General features: G+C 46.1%; 1 protein-coding gene across 1 annotated transcript in view; it reads left to right on the top strand.

The window, feature by feature from the left end:
- Positions 1-918: 918 nt before the first annotated feature.
- The window catches only part of LOC129711689 (NAD kinase-like), a 77377-nt gene continuing 60703 nt past the window's right edge, over positions 919-17592 (top strand). The window contains exon 1 of the mRNA XM_055659538.1: positions 919-3035. Within this exon, the coding sequence (XP_055515513.1) occupies positions 2890-3035 (146 nt within the window). The 5' untranslated portion in view covers positions 919-2889. The remainder of the gene's footprint in view (positions 3036-17592) is intronic.

The raw sequence follows: 17592 nt of genomic DNA, 5'->3' as shown, positions 1-17592 counted from the left end.
TCCTTTGATGCCAATAATCACCACTTTTCTCCCTTCCCTCTATTCCTCAACTTTTCTTTTCTCCCTTCCCTCTATTCCTCAAAGGCCCTAACAGCCTTGAACAATTGTGTTTCAAGGCCAATAGAGAGGCAATCGGCACAGGGGTCTAGAGCCACAAACAGGCCAGACCAGGTGAAAACTGTACAACCTCCTAATGAATGGTGATCCAGGCGGACGTTCCCGATTGCCCATTAATCCCACACTCACTGTTACTGCCTAAGTGCTTTTAATTAAAGATTCAATTATCTGGAAGTGAATTTCCCAGGACACCTGGTGGGTTTGGATTCTTATACTCTGGATGAGTTTTCCAGTGTTACTTTGGCTGTAAGTGTGTGAGTTCCTACATTATTGGTCAACAATACCTAATTTCACCCTCATTTAACCTTTGCTACTGCTGCCGATTTTACCTTGTCTCTGGTCATCTTAATTTAGTTTAGTTTAGAGATACAACGTGGAAACAAGCCCTTTGGTCTCCTGAGCCCACGCCGACCAGCGATCACCCCACACACTATTTCTATCCTACAATCTAGGGACAATTACAAACTACAAACTAGCAAGACTTTAGAGTGGGTGAGGAAACAGGTGACAACCCACACGGTCACAGGGAGAATGTACAAATTCTTTACACACAGCAACCGTAGTTAGGATTGAACCCGGGTCTCTGGCACTGTAATGAATTAAGTCTACCGCTGCATCACTATGCTGGTGGTAATGTCTGGGTAGTTCCATGCTTACTGCCCTGAGAAGCTGCAGTGAGCTACCTACTTGAACCGCTGCAGTCCTTCTGGTGAAGGTATTCCCACAGGGAATTCCAGGATTAGACTTGGCGAGATGAGGAAATGGCCATATACAGTAATTCCAAGTCAGGATGGTGTGTAATCTGGAGGGGCATCTGTGGGTGGTAGGTTGGCTTTGGGAGGTGCTGTTAGAGGGGCTACAGTGCCTTCTGTGGATGGTACACTATAGATGGTGCACTCTGTGGATGGTACATATCTCATCTAGCACATAGTGAGGAATTGCATTGCAACCACTAGCACAGAAAGAAAAACTAACAGCTTTTGGCATGTCTTTGCAACCGATGTTGAAGTGCAGTGACTACAGGTTGAAACTCTCCAGCCCAGCACCCTTGGGCTCAGACTAGAGCCAGACCATGGAAAACATAGGTGTGAGAAATTGCCCTCCCCTGGTCATCTTCCGCTGAGCAGAACTATCTTCAAGAATAGACGCACTCTGGGACACGTAAAGGTTCCAAGAACTGCCCGTGACCCGGTTTCCTTAAGTTAATAACACTGTCCGTTGAAATAGCAGGAGTTTCACCGGTTAGTTAATTAGCCGCAGGTTAATACAGATCATGGTTAGAATGTTAATTAGTATTGATCTGAACCACATGTTCAAAACATGGTGGATCGGGAGAGTTGTTGGACCACAGAATGTCAGACTAGAGAGCTTCAACCTGTGTGGCAATGTAAAAACGGTAGCAGTGAATTAGTGCACAGAAAGCTTCCACAGCCTACTGATGACATATCTTCTGCTGAAGAAGGGTCTTGAACCGAAACGTCACCTATTCCTTTGCTCCATAGATGCTGCCTCACTCGCTGAGTTTCTCCAGCATTTTTTGTTTACCTTCGATTTTTCCAGCATCGGCAGTTCTTTCTTAAACATATCTTCTGCTGATGGGTGGACGACTAAATATTCATCAGCATGCATTACCCATGGGGGAGTCAAGAGTGTTTAATTGTGATATGTACTGAAAATGGAACAATGAAATTCTTACTTGCAGCAACATCAGAAGTGACAGGAGCAGAATTAGGCCATTCGTCCCATCAAGTCTACTAACAACTACATCTTCTTGCGTATGGCGTGCTCAGCCTAAAGTTGTAGGAGAACTTGTTCTATTTGATCTTATTTGATTGTGCACACCAGGTTGATTGCATTTGGGCGGACCACATGAATGTTGCAATCTCCAACCCCAACACTGCATTACAGGCCTGTCAACACAATACTTATAGATAACAAATAATAAAATTTAAAAACCAATAAATTGAAAACCCTAATATTACCGTCCAAAGCCCCAAATCCCCAGTGCAATCAAGGCAGTTCATAGTTTAGTGATAGTTGAAATATTGTCAAGTGGTTGTTTACATGCACTGTGGGCAGTTTAATATCCCCATCATAGACACAACACCTCTGCCCATGACTGCAATTCCTTGGTCAATCACCAATCTCAGATCGCCTGGCACTGGCTGGGTGGGGAATACCCAAACTGTGATGCCCAAGAACATCATAAGAACACAGTGGCACAGCGGTAGGGATGCTGCCTCACAGCACCGAATACCTTACAGCACTAGTACTGTGTGTATGAAGTTTGTACGTTCTCCCCATGACCACGTATGTTTCTCCGGGTACTCTGGTTTGCTCCCACACTACAAAGACTCCAGGTTTATGGGTTTAATGCAGGTAAAGGGGACCAGACAACATATTCACTTGGTCAGCATGGATAAGGTGGGCCGAAGGGCCTGTTTCCATTACGGCACCATGGCTAGGCGGCCGCTTTTGCGGATCTCAGCGCGATGGACAATTTCCTGGCAGTAACTCTCCTGATCTGAGGCCCTCAGCTTCACTTGCAGCCTGGCCTGGCCAGGGAGGCGAGGCGAGGTGAGCGGGCGGGCCGGCCGGCTGGTGTCGGGGTATTACGGTAGAGCGGGGAGGAGGCGCTGATACATTGTAGCAGGCGGAGCGGCGCCTGTAGCGAGTCGCCCTGCGTTGCCAATCGGAGCCGAGCCGAGCCGGGCTGGGCCTGGACTACAGCGAGGGCTGTCACCGCCGACCCGGCTCCCTGACACGGCGGGGATGGAGGAGGCAAGCCCGGGTGTCCCGGCCGGGCCTCAGCCGCAGCCCCGGGAGCTGGAGAGAGGGCTGTGCTCCCGGCTCCGCGGCAGGGCCAAGTGCAGGAGCCTGTCCGCCTCTCCCGCACTCATCGCCAGCAAAGTGTCCAGGTGAGTGAGGGACGGGGGCCTGGGGATAGAGTTGGGGGTGGAGCCGGGCTGGAGGTGAGAGAGGGACGGGGTGATACAGTTGCCTTGTGGTCGTCTCCGGACCACCCCGGGTACGGGTGCAGTGCGGAGCGGAGCCGCCTGGGCTGCGGCTCAGTGGGACACCCCCCGCCGGAGGGTCGTGCCCCCTGGTGCCGGTGTCTCTACACCTCTTGTGTTTACGTGTCCAGCTTCTCCTCTGGAATGAACTGCAATGCATGAGGGCGAGGGGCCAGGGTTGACATCTGCCCTGAAGATAAGACACAAGATGCTTGAGTAACTGCGGGCCAGGCAGCATCTCACAGCCGCCTGACCCGCTGAGTTACTCCAGCGTTTTGTGTCTATCATCAGGGTAGAATGTCAGAGATGTTGCCTGACCCGCCGAGTTACCCCAGCATTTTATGTGTGTATATCTTCGGTGTAAACCAGCATCTACAGTTCCTTCCTGCACACTTGATATCTACCCTGTAACTCCCAGTGATGTCATCGCTCATTCTCCTAAACTTGAGACAGTTCAGGCTGGAGTTCGGTCTGTCGCTGCAGGAATCAGTGTGAAAAACCATCCCTGCATTTCCTCATTCACAACCACACGAGTTCTTAGACCCATTCCTGTTGTGGTCTACATAATTTGAACAAGATGTCTGTATTCCTGTACTCAAGTCATCTTGCAATGAACCCAAAGTAACAATAGGTAGACAAGGGACTGCGGATGCTGGACTCTTGAGTTTAAAAAAAAAAAAAAGTATGCTGAAAGGACACAAGCAGGTCAGGCAGCATCTGAGGAGGGAAATGGACAGATCACATTTTGGGTCAGTACCTTCATCTAGATGCCACGTAGCTTCCTTCACTTGGCCCTTTCAATCTCCCACTATTTACTTTTCCACATGTTTCTGTTAAAGTGGTAACCTCACATTTTCCACACTGCTGTCGAGTCTTGGCAACATGTGACTAATGTTTTTTTTTTATTTATTGTACTTTCTTTGGTTTATTATCCATTGAGTACTGTATTTACAAACTTGTTATGAAGACAATTATTCTGTTTTGGTACATATGACAATTAAACACTCTTCACTCTTGAGTACTTTAGGCAGTTCTGGTTTCCCTGCTGTGGGATGGATGTCATAAGGTCATAAGTGATAGGGGTAGAATTAGACCATTTGGCCCATCAAGTCTACTCCACCATTCAATCATGGCTGACCTATCCTCATCTCCTTCCTAAAAGCACATCCTTTAATTCTGAGGCTATGATCTCTAGTTCTAGACTCTCCCACAGGTGGAAACATCCTCTCCACATCCACTCTATCCAAGCCTTTCATCATTCTGTATGTTTCAATGATGTCCCTCCTCATTCTTCTAAACTCCAGCGAGTACAGGCCCAGTTCTGACAAACGCTCATCATAGGTTAACCTACTCATTCCTGGGATCATTCTTGTAAAATGTTATTATTAAAATGTCATTAAGTTCAAATGGATACAATGAGGATTAACCAAGATGTTACCTGGGCTTGCGGACTTGAGTAACAGGGGGAAGGTGGATAAACTGAGACTTGTTTTTCTGTGGAGCATAGGAGGCTGAGGGCTGGCTTTATTGAACTCATACTGAGTACGGGTGGTTTGTTTGTTTGGAGTTTGTCTGTTCTCCCCATGACCTGCATGGGTTTCCTCCAGTTTCTTCCCACACTCCAGGGAGTGTACAGGTATCGCTGGTCGGCGTGGACTCGGTGGGCTGAATGGCCTGTTTCTGCGCTGTAACTAAACTAAACCAAACATAAACCACCCAGCTTTGTATCATCACCCAGCTTGGGTATATCTCAAAGTATGGTTACTTGAAAGAAACACTCCTCTCACTGCTCCTCCTCTGTCAGTCCGGCTGGGAGCCCAGCACCAATCCTGTGGCTCTCCACTGCGTGCTGTATAATAATTGCCCAAAAAATGACTCCTTTATTCAGTGCTCAAACAATGCTCAACCCAAATGAATACACCACCAGATCACTTTTGATTTCTTATTTCGTTCAATAACCTTTTGTGTGGAGCCTTCACAAAGGCCGGTTGTCATCTCACTACACTCGTCGGATTTTATCCTTGTCATTTCTGTTACAAGGAGATGTGTGCGGCAAGTTTCTTTTCCCACAGAGACAGAGACAGAGAGAGAGAGGTGAGTGCCCAGAACACGCTGCGGGGGATGGTGGTGGTGGATTCAGATACAATTGAAGAGACATTTGGATAGGTACATAGGTATGGATTATGTTCAGGCAGATAAGGGTTGATCTTGCCACCAGGTTTGACACAGACATTGTGGTCCACAGGCCCGTTCCTGTGCTGTTCTGTGTTCTATCCTCGTTTAAAATAAATAAAGTGGGTTTGTCAAACAGGATTTCCCTTTCAGAAGTCCATGTTGAGCCTGCCGCATTTATAATTTCCTAAATGCCCCTTTGATATTTCCTTAATGAAAGATCCCAGAATTATCTGTCCTACTAATTTAAAGCAAATTGCCTTCTCTCATCCCTCTTCATTCCTGAAACTTCCTCCTTGTAGAAATCATTCTACTCAGGGAAATATTGCGATGATTTGTGCATCCACATGGCCGTTGCACTTCCCTCAAACTCTGCCATGCGGATATCAATTTCTGTCCCGTTATTTTCTCTAACACTATATTTATTTATGTTAATCTCATTGTGCTGCACATTTGCTCTCGACATTCTGTGTCAACGTGAAAGCAGACACAAGATATTTATTTAATTTCTCCCCCAATTCCTTATTCTCCAATATAACGTCTCCTGCCTCAGCCTGCGAGGGACCTTTGTTAACTTTTGCAGGCCTTCTCGTGCCACAGTCCGTTTCTGCCATTTGAGAGATCAATCCTGTACTCTGCAGCCTTGACAACCAACTTTGCTGAATGTCGAAATGGTCTCAATCCTGAAGTTGCTGCTTTTTTTTTGGGAACATTAAAAAAAAAAAATCCTTTGATCTAATAATACTCTTCTGTAATATATGTGGCTGGACAGTTCTCCCTGTCTGGGTTTGTTTTTACCTTAGAGCGTTAAACTTGTGAACTATGTATTTATTCTTTCAGTGTTGGCTGTAAGGTGTTGTCACCATAGGCAGGCAGCTCATCAACCTACATTACTTTTTCTCAATACAGCTGAAGTCTGACTAAATGATTTAGTGAACTTGCATAAGAAAATAGAACAGGGCAGCACAGTAGCAGGCCCATCACCTGTTCTGTTATATTTTGTACAATATATTCTGTTGTGCTGCTGCAAGGAAATAAAAACGTTGTTCTATCTGGGACATATAGCATATGACAATGAAACACTCCTGACCCTTCGTCCTCCATTGACCGTGCCTAACTTGATGCCTTGATGAACTAATCTTCGCCTGAACATGATGCCAATCCCTCTATTCACTGCATATCCATCTAAAAGCCTCTTAAACATAACTATCATATCTGCCTCCACCACCACTGCTGTCTGAGGGATATTGAATTCCAGGTTGGTGCAGAGAGGGGCTATAATTTATGTGTTACTCAATCATGGCCCGGTTCCTTATAGACTGAGGCGGGAGAAGTTATAATGGAGAATAAGGAAAAGGCAGGGGCCTCACAAGCTGTGACGGTACTTTGAACAACGTTTGTTGAATGTATCAAGGAGTGACTTCCCACGTGACAGGAAGAGCTGAACCTCCTGTCTTACACCACTCCAGATCTGTCTGTTCCGGCTCCAAAGATCCAATCCTTGGAGCCTCGCCACCAATCACGGTGCGAAAGTGTTGGATTGGTGAACTTTACTTGAGTGCCATTCCAGTGCAAGTTGTGTGGGTTAATTTATTCAATATATCCGTGGAACTCCATGGTCTAAGATGCACGGTTTTAAAATTTCAGGTTCAACTGAAATTCCGAAATAGCTTTTACTTGAGTGTCTTAGTCACTTTGCAACTAGACTAAACTTAGCAAGCTGAAATGGTGATTTAATTCCTCTACATATCTTTCAAATATCTTCCAAATGCTTCACACATTTCATAATTTTTTGTAGCACGGTGACTCATAAATCACAAATCCAGTTCGTTCTTCCCACATCCCACTTGAACATGAGATGAGTGGCCAAAGGTTTTGTTTTTATTAATAATTTTGTTTAGAGAGCAATCACTGGTGCTTAGTGAAGGTGAAATGTTGTTCATAATGATGTATGTGACTCCAATTATACTTTATCTTGGATTATTGCAGGAAGATTGTTCCCGATGTTGGGGAAGTCCAGAACAAAGGGTCATAGTTTAAGGATCAGGGGGAAATCTTTTAGGACCGAGATGAGGAAAACTTTTTTCACACAGCGAGTGGTGAATCTCTGGAATTCTCTGCTGCAGAAGGTAGTTGAGGCCAGTTCATTGGCTATATTTAAGAGGGAGTTAGATGTGGCCCTTGTGGCTAAAGGGATCAGGGGGTATGGAGAGAAGGCAGGAACAGGATACTGAGTTGGATGATCAGCCATGATCATATTGAATGGCGGTGCAGGCTCGAAGGGCCGAATGGCCTACTTCTGCACCTATTTTCTATGTTTCTATTATACATTATTCAATTTCTTTCCCTTAACATGCATCTGTAAAATGTTGATGGCTTGATTGTAATCTTGTACGGTCCTTCCGCTCAAAGATCCTATAGCGAGCAAGATAGATCACTCGACGAAAAAGACATAGTACGGTCATAGGCAGATTCATGGGTAATTTTCGGCCCCATTTCCGTAACCGGCTTCCGTCTCCGCACCAAAGATCCCATAGTGGAGCAAAGATAACTAGTGCGGAGACGGAAGCCGGTTACGGATATGGGGCCGAAAATCACCCATGAATCTGCCCATGACCGTACTACGTCTTTTTCGTTGGTTACGGAAACATCCTCGCAAAAATAAAAGTTCTTTGGTAAAAATCTTCTCATTTTCAGAATTATAATTTATTAACATAAACTGTTCCCCCGCAACGTTGATTGCACGCCGGGTCAGGTTACTGAAATGGATGGAAAAAAAAGACCCACGTTCCGCTCCGTTGCGTACTACACGTCAGCCCATTGCATTTAGAAGGAGTGGTCTATCTTGCTCCGCTATAGGATCTTTGCTTCCGCTGACTGGTTAGCACGCAATGTAACCTTTTCACTGTACCTCCGTACACGTGTAAATAAACTAAATTCAACTTAACTGAGTCCCACAAACATGTAGTGGTCTCAACTACTGTCGTGAATGGGCCAGTTACACACAAGGTCCAGAGTTGGTTAAAGAGAACACAAGTGCTATTTTTTTTACAGTGTTGCCCACCCTTTGTGTGATTGAGGAAGAGAAAGGGTCAGGAGACCTCTGGTATCAGTAAAAGCATCGGAATGCATAGTTGGAGCAAAGGGCTGGGGCTATGGAGTTTGATGTGGAGGGAGGAGTAGATGAGAAGCTGTCCTGGGGAATATGCCCACGGATGTACACAGTCATGTGAGGTAATTCCAGGATTGAGCGTTTGACAACACTGGGCCTCCACTTGCTGGAGTTTAGAAGGTTGGGGGGTGACCTCATTGCAACTTACAGAATAATGAAAGGCATTAGACAGAGTGGATGTGGAAAGGATGTTTCCACTGGTGGGAAAGTCTAGGACTAGAGGTCATTGGCTCAGAATTAAAGGGCGCTCTTTTAGAAAAGAGGTGAGTAGGAACTTCTTTAGTCAGAGTGTAGTTAATCTGTGGAACTCATTGCCACAGAGAGCTGTGGAGGCCAAGTCAGTGGATATTTTTAAGGCAAAGATAGACAAGTTCTTGATTAGAACGGGTGTCAAGGGTTATGAGGAGAAGGCCAGAAAATGGGATTCGGAGGCAGAAACCAACCATGGCAGTGGAGACTCGATGGCCCTAATTCTACTCTTATAACTTGTGATGGTTGCGTCCATCAATGAAGGTGGGAAAGGGTTGCAGAGGAGGCAGGTGAGTTTGCAGTGATGTGAGGGCAGATTAGGCAGCACGTGATGAAGGGGACAGGGCTCAGAGGATTAAATGTTTCAACTGGAATGTTGGTCTGGCCAATTTTTGTGCCTTCCACCACAGTGATGAATGCTGTGGTGGATGTTTGTGTTACATTTTTCTTGTGTTTTTGTGTGTTCTTATTTCATCGTACCGCTGCTGGCAAATTCATTTCACTTGCACTTTATGTGCAATGTGACGAATAAAACTGATATAGATTGATTGATATTGCTATTGGCCACGAGGTACAGATCAATAAAGCCTGTTGCATTACTCTGGGTCAGAGAGCATCAGATACCATTAGAAACCCTGGCAATTTAGTTTGCTCAAAGACACAACCTTGCGGTTATCCACCTCTGCAGATCTGCCCAACGTTCAAACTGAAATAATATAATTTTTATTTAAACTATATTTGTATTCTTAGCTTATCAGTTAACATATCAAATCCCACTGGGATATCAAATCCCACTGGCAGCATGCACAAAATGTAATACTTAACACTCTCTGGGGACAACGTTATTTAAATATATCTTGACGAGTAGAGGAATGGCCTTCCCCATTTCAGCGTCTGTGCTCTGTTCAGACTGAAGTGTGTTCTCACCTGAATCTCTGCAGCCATCGGCGAGGCAGGTTAGATGATTCTCTTGCCTTTCTGAACTGTTACAGGCTGGGGTTATCAAAGGAAATCAATTTCCAATCCTTGGGGAACTAAATTGTGAAGTAAAAGGGATGAGCTGCTGAATGTGGAGGAGTTGCATTGGTTGGCAACTGGTTCAGTGTAACCACTGTACTAATGCTGGCCATCAGACAGGCACGGTTGCCCACTTGTGTGAGTGAGGACTGTTGTATAGAGAAGGCTGGGTAAGCCAACAACTTGACATGACGCTGGGCCTTCAATCATCCTTCATCTTGTTCCCTTCAATTGCTAAAGGGATATTGTTTGCTGGTGAATAAAATCTGGTTTGTGGAGCACTTTGGTGGCGATTTTGACCTCGGCTCTTGGTTCGAGCGCTTCAGTGACAGAAATTGGATCTGAAAGGGTTGCCTTTCACAAGTGCCACTCGCAGGGGCTGTTCTGAATCTTGTGTCGATATGAGTTCAGCAGAAAGCATCTGCGTCCCGCACATCCGTTTCAATAAGCGGGAACAGTTTCGACTTGCCTCTTGCAGCTGTTGTGAAAGTGGCTCCTGAGCTTGTGCAATCCAACAACTGCTGGCAGCGTTCTCTGCCCTCATCCCTCACAGCGACCGGGAGCGTCAGGTGGGGAGGTGAATGTCAGGTTGCTCCAGAGTCGAATCGTATGCTGTCGTTGCGCCTCTTTGTGCATGCACTCTGTTCCGACGCAATCTCTGGATTTATCTTGCTCATTTTGTGGTCAGGTCAGTGAGACCCATTGCAGAGTTAGTTCATGCGCCACCTTTAAAAAAAGTCGTTAGAATTGTAGAAACGTGCAGCTCAGAAAGGTGGCATCAGTGGCCATCTCTTGTGCAGGAAAGAACTGAAAATGCTGGTTTATACCAAAGATAGATGCAAAATGCTGGAGTAATTCAGCGGGTCAGGCAGCATCTCTGGAGAAAATGAATAGGTGACGTTCCAGATCAGTACCCTTCTTCAGACGGAAAGATAGAGGTGGGGAAGGAGAATGGGAGGCGAGAAAATGACTCATTTTCACGAGAAAAGTCCTCCATTTCACAAGAAAATACTTCCTTTTTACAAGAATATTTCTTGTTTCCCAGCTTGCAATCCATAGGCCGCAGAAGTGTTGACAAAGCCCGTGTTATCAAAAGAATCGGAGATCTCATCGACGTTTGCAGCACTTGACGTGGTGGTTGCATGGAGGATATTATCTTTGGCGGAAGGGTGTAAAACCGGCAGTCACGGTCTCACATTAAGAAGGAGGGATTGGTATCTGAGTCCTCTACCTCGGGAGGGCTTGACGTAGCCAGTCACTAGGTTAATTCAGAGCAGGCTTCAGTAGATGTTTGGACATTAAGGGAATGCATTGATATGGGGACAGGGCAGGAGTATGGGACTAAGGGAGAAGATCAGCCATGAATCTCTGGGCAGCCTTGAAGAGCTACTCCAGCTCTTGTAAATCTATGGTGCAGATTTTGACCAAAGCAGTTGGTATAGTGGTAAAAAAGCAGACACTAGATTTGAAAAGGTAACTAGGTTGGTTTGGTTTAGAGATACAGCGTGGAAACAGGCCCCTCAGCCCACCGAGACAGCACCGACCAGCGATCACCCGTACACCGGTTCTATCTTACACACTAGGGCCAACTTACCGAAGCCAATTAACCTACAAATCTGCATGTCTTTGGAATGTGGGGGCACCCGGAGAAAACCCACGCGGTCACGGGGAGAACGTACAATACGGACAGCACCCGTCTGTAGACATAGTCTAATCTGGTCAGGATCGAACCTGGGTCTCTGGCACTCTAACAGAGCACCTCTTCCACAGTGTTACTGTGCTCTCCACTTCAAAGATAACTAGAAGGGTTATCTTTTACAAGAGCCACTTTCTGGAGCTGTTTTGAGTTGAGCAGACCATATTGTACCTCCATGTGCATCAGTTTCAGTAATTAAGTAAAGTTTCAAATTGCCTCTTCCCATGGTTGTGCAAGTGGCGATCATCACAGTGTTAATAAAGACTCGCTAGTCCCAATGTTCTGACTGGTCTCTCACACAAGCATCTCCTTGGTGAGTTTCGGGATGGTTCATGATTCAATGAAATTTTATTGTCACATGTACCTAGGTACGGTGAAATACTTTGCTTTGCATACAACTGGGTAAAATCATTTAGCAGAACTCGCCTAGTCAGTACGCAAGAGTCACCACATTGTGGTGCCGACAAAGTTCAACATCAACTTGTTCCAGAGCCACGTCTGATCTTGTTGTTGCTCCATCTTCATCAGTTTGTTCTCCGAGCCCACTCTGTGAGTATTATCCACTTTATAGTTTCAAGCCGCTGAGATCTAGATAAAACCAACCCTTCATTTTCTGTCTGAAGAAGGGACCGATCTAAAACGTCGCCTGTCCATTCCCTCTGCACATGCTGCACGACCCGCTGAGTTCCTCCAGCACTTTGTGCTTTGCTCAAGATTCTAGCATCTGCAGTTCCTCTTGTCCCCTACAATTTCTGTAACTGATATCCAAGTTAAGTTTACAGTCATCTACTGCTTTTGCCATGGAGATGGTTGATGACTCTTTGAACGTAAGGAATCATGACATTGTGGGGGAACATTTTGGAAATCTGATGTCTTCGTCGCCCCCTTCCAAATATAATCCAAGTCTTAGAAATGTAACAGCGCAGGAAGAGACTGTTCAGCCCATCATTGTCATGCTAGTCATTGAGCGACCTCGCTCTTGATCCATGAACACTGTAGGTTATGGGAGGGTTAACTTCTCACCTGATACTGTTCCAGTGGTATCTCAAACAACCTGGCTGCACCCGTTCTCGTACTGTTTGTCCAAGGGCAGATATGCTGAGGGTTGGGTCGAGTTCTCCACTTGTGATGAAGTTCAACCGTGCAGAGCCAAACACAACTGATATTGATTTGTAGATTTCTGAATTGTGAAACCGTAAAGTTAGCCAGAGACCTGAGTGAAATCGAAACGCAGGCGAAGCTGATACAGCCATTCATTTTCTTCACAGACTATTCTTATTGTACGCAAATGTGTTTCGGTAACTGGTGTCTATAAATTAACATTGTACAGCAAGATCACATTTTCGTTGTTTGAGATTAATTTGAACGTAACTCACAAAACACTGAAGGCATTGGAATTTTGTGCTCCAAGCAATGCTGGGGATGCTCAGTTTCTTCAAGGTTAAGTTTGGACTAAAGGGTGGAGGGATGTGGGTGGGGATGTGAAGGTGTGGGATCGGCCCTGATTTTATTGAATGGGGAACAGGAGCATATTGCTGGTGACCATATTGGCCAAGATTTGGCAGCAACCTTTGGAGAATCCAGTTTGTTTCCATTTATATCAAATTTGGATTAGATCTGTCAAATCATTTCTTCTAGCTGAGGTTGTATTGATGGCTGTTCTGCTTTTCTGACTGTCAGTGTCCTTATGGTTGATCTGCAGTGCAGTGGTGCAGTGGTAGAGCTGCTGCCTCACAGCGCCAGAGACCATGGCTCGATCATGACTTTGTGTGCTGTCTCTATGGCGTTTTTATGTTCTCTCTATGACCGCTGTGGTTTTCTCTGGTTTCCTCCCACATTCCAAAGACGTGCAGGTTTGTACGTTAATTGCCTTCTATAAATTGCCCCTGGTATATGGGATGCGAAAGTGGGATAACAGAACTCGTGTATGGATGATCGAAAGTGCTATTTCCGTGCTGTATCTCTAAACTAAACTGAACTTCACTCGTTTGTGGGGCTTGGCTACTGTGTATTTGGACAGAATAACAGATCCAGCCACCCAACCTATGATTGCCAACTAACGAGGCAGATGTAGGATCAAACCAATGCTAGAAATACTCAGCGGGGAAAGCAATAGACTTGCTGTTTCAGGCCGATCTTCCACCCGCGCTGAACAGGTGAACGGGTTGAGTGCGGAGACTGGGAAAAGGCGAGCCTTCAAATGGTTGAAGTAGGAGGATTCCATTCTGATTTAATCTCACAATTTCACAACTCTTGACCCTTGTCCAATGTTTATCAATCAGCCACTGAAACGCCCATTCTCATGATAGTGTGGCTTTGTAAATAAGCTCGCCGTCGGCTAATTGGCCGCAGTTCGTTCCATTCTACAAAATGAGCTGCACTTCATCAGTTGTGAACATTTTTTATGAGGACGTCCAGGGTTGTGAAACATGTCGGAGACACGTGGACCTTCCATCTGACAGCAGTCCCTCTCAGCAGTGCAGAGCTATGCAACACTTGTTCATCATCTGCTCTGCATCCACCTTCGCTCATCCATTAAACCAAATCCTTAGAAGCCCTCGTTCCCACCATCCTTGTTTTAATTATCAAAGCATTGGGCTGTAAAGGTGCCGGGAAGGTAAATGTTTCAATGTTTATGGCCATCTAAGTGGGACCTTAGTTACCCGTGCTGTTTACAGTTGTAATGTAGGGCAGTTTGCGGTGACGTCTGTCTGGAGTGTACATGGGACATTCCTTTTTAGTGAAAGTGATGTGAAATTGGCCAAAAATAGCTACTGGCAGAAGGGGTTGAGGCTGGTGGAGGCAATGATTCAGCTTTGGGTCGTTGACCTCTGGAGAAATGTTAATCTGAAAACAAAACTAGTTCTCCAAATTTCCAAATATGAAGTATAATTATCATCAGTGATACTTTGTTGTAGGAAGTAGCGGTGTAAACAGCATCTGTCACCCAACGTATTTCATGAGGTGCTCGATTTCATGCCGGTCCCAGAAGACAAGGTTAGGACAGGAGACCAACAGCTCCATTAAAGGACCATCTGAGAGGAAAGGTTTGGCGAGGATTGTCTGTGTTGCAGTTCGAGGCATAATCGAGGTGGTGGGGAATTGTGTTCAGGTGGTAAATAATTTACCAGGAATGTACAGTCCTACCAGCCTGGGGAAAGTTCCGTCTGCCCATTGGAGTTGTTTCCCTGATGAGAGAAAACTAAATGTCTTTGGAAAAGAATTGTGTGTCATATGTTTAAAACAAAATAACAGGGTTTGAATATCAGGAATTAAGAGTGTTTCATTGTCATGTGAACCAGCAACAGAACACTGCCATTTTTAATTGCTGTAGGCCCATTAATATAATAACACACGGATAAATATATAGTAATCAATGATGCCATGAAATGATAAGTAACACTAAGTAACCACAACAGTGCAATATTGAAGTCTGTACTCTGGGCTGGGCAGAGGATCTTCTTGTGACTGCTTACTGTGTCAGTTCGAACCAGGAAGTGCTAAGGAAATTGTGGGCCTGGGGAAAAGGAACTAACTAGGTGATTCAGAGGGTGTGATGTTTCACTCCTGTAACGTTGGGTTTTCCACTATTGCAAATGCTTTGATTGTTGTGACCTTTACTTTGAACCACTCCTCTAATGGGTGGAATTGCTATTGAGTGTGCGGGATTATGTAGATTGCAAGTCGTGCCTTAGTCTAGTTTAGACACTAAATGCGGGAGTAACTCAGCGGGACAGGCAGCATCTCTAGGCTGACCATGGGTGTCCCCGGGGTTGGAGGACGCCAGTGTGTGACTTTGTTTAACGTGGGGAGACTGGTGCACAGACAGCCACCACACGGTCCTCGACGGATCTGGGTCGGGATCCAGTGTCATGGAGTCCAAGACGACCGGAGACCCTTTTCTGCTGCAGCCTTCATCCGCCTTCCCAGTCGTTGTGATGCTCCATTAAGGTTAGCCATCATCCTCCGCTTGTTCCACTGTTGAGGTCTTGGTCGGATTGCTCTTTGTTAAGATTCAAGATTCAAGATTCAATTTAATTGTCATTTGGACCCCTTGAGGTCCAAACGAAATGCCGTTTCTGCAGCCATACATTACAAACAAATAGACCCAAGACACAACATAATTTACATAAACATCCATCACATCGCTGTGATGGAAGGTCAAAAAAAACTTATCTCTCCACTGCACTCTCCCCCCCTCCCGATGTCAGAGTCAAAGTCAAAGCCCCCGGCTGGCGATGGCGATTGTCCTGCGGCCATTAAAGCCACGCCGGGTGGTGCGAGGTCGCACACCGGGTCTTGGTGTTAGAGCCCCCGGCGTGCGCTCGCAGAGTCCCGCGGCCATTCCAAGCCGCGCGGGGCGGTGATGTCAGGCCCCGCTCCAGGAGCTCTTCGACCCCGCAACTCGGGCGGGAGAAGTCGCCGTTGCGAGAGCCCTGAAAAGCGGTCTCCCTCCAGGGACCCGCGGGCTCCCGGTGCCGCCGTCCGCCAGACCCGCAGTTGCAGCCTCCGAATCTCCGGAGGTCGGGCCGCAGCAGCAGCAGCGCTCCACCACCGCTCCACCCGCTCCGGACTCGGCCAGCTCCGCGACGGTGACGGTGAGTCGTCGGCACCAGAGTCCCCGGTCTTCTCCTGTTGGAGGCCGCTCCTCGTTGCAGCCCCAACGACAACGGAGACCCGACAAGAAAAGGTCGGGTCTCCCGTGCAGGGAGAGATTTAAAAGTTACCCCCTCCCTCCCTCCCCACCCCCACCCGCACCCCCCCACACACATACCCCAACAAAAAATAACAAAAACTACATAGAAACATAGACAAAAAATAATAAAAACGCGGACGGGCTGCAGAGGCCGCTGCTGACGAGAGTCGCGCCGCCTACCGGATGTTAGAGTCCTCCCCCTCGACCGTACCTCCATGGGTGGCCCTACCAGGAGCATAGCTCCGGACGGCATCGCTCTCAGGTTCTCAGGACCACACAAGCTCCTCCACCACGACAAGGTGACAATCCACATGGTGATGATGTTGATCCCCATTCTAAACCTTTGGATCTGTCTGTTGCTGTGAGCTGACAATCTGCTGGCTTCTTCCTCACAACCACTGATGGCCCAAGTTCCATATGTGACCTGCAGCAGTGACTTGGAGCCTCTAGTTATTTTTGTATCCCCTAGTTAATTATCAGGTGTAATCCAGGCTCCACAACTCTCCAGGATGGAGAATTGCAGAGATTCACTGCCGTCTGCGAACCAAAGTTCCTGCGCGCCTTGGTCTTTAATAATTATCCTTTATTCAAAATAAAGAGTGTTTAATTGTTATACCTGTCAACAGTGGAACTGTGAAATTCTTACTTGCAGCGCCATAACTGGCCTGTGAACACAATAATGGTAGATATACAATAAACAGAAAAATTCAATAAATTAGTCTCCAATATTAGTGCACAAAAGTCCTTCGCGTAACCAAAGACAGTCCACAATTAGTTTAGTCAGTTTTTGTAGCTGTGAAGAAGCTAGTCTTGAACTTGGTGGTCATGGTTGTCAGACTCCTTTTCTATACCTTCTTCCCGAGGGTAGGAGCAAAATGAGAGCTTGACCAATGTAATTTTGTAATCTTATAATTGTATCCTCTGGCTCGGACTCTCCCATGAATGGAAACATCTCTGTTTATGCTATTAAGTCTCCTTAGGATTTGGCATTTCAATAAGATCGACCCTTATTCTTCTAAACTTCAGTGAATACCCAATCTAACTTCCTTAAACATGTGTAGGAAAGAACTGCAGATGCTGGTTTAAATCGAAGGTAGACACAAATTGCTGGAGTAACTCAGTGGGATGGCATCTCTGGAGAGAAGGAATGGGTGACGTTTCGGATCGAGACCCTTCTTCAGACTTAAGTCGTCAGACTGAAGCCTTCTTCAGTCCGAAAAAGGATCTTGACACGAAACGTCACCCATTCCCTCTCTCCAGCGATGCTGCCTGTCCCCGCTGAGTTACTCCAGCATTTTGTGTTTTCCTTAAACATGTAATAGACAAAAAAAGCTGTCTGAAGAAGGGTCTCGACCCGAAACATCAGCTATTCCTTTTCTCCAGAAATGCTGTCTGACCTGCTGAGTTACTCCAGGTTTTTGTGTCTATTTTGGATTAAACCAGCATCAGCAGTTCCTTC

The sequence above is a fragment of the Leucoraja erinacea genome, chromosome 30, assembly GCF_028641065.1.
Source record: "Leucoraja erinacea ecotype New England chromosome 30, Leri_hhj_1, whole genome shotgun sequence".
Lineage (NCBI taxonomy): Eukaryota > Metazoa > Chordata > Chondrichthyes > Rajiformes > Rajidae > Leucoraja > Leucoraja erinaceus.
Note: the sequence above shows the minus strand (reverse complement) of the source record. Positions and strands in the feature narration are given on the sequence as shown.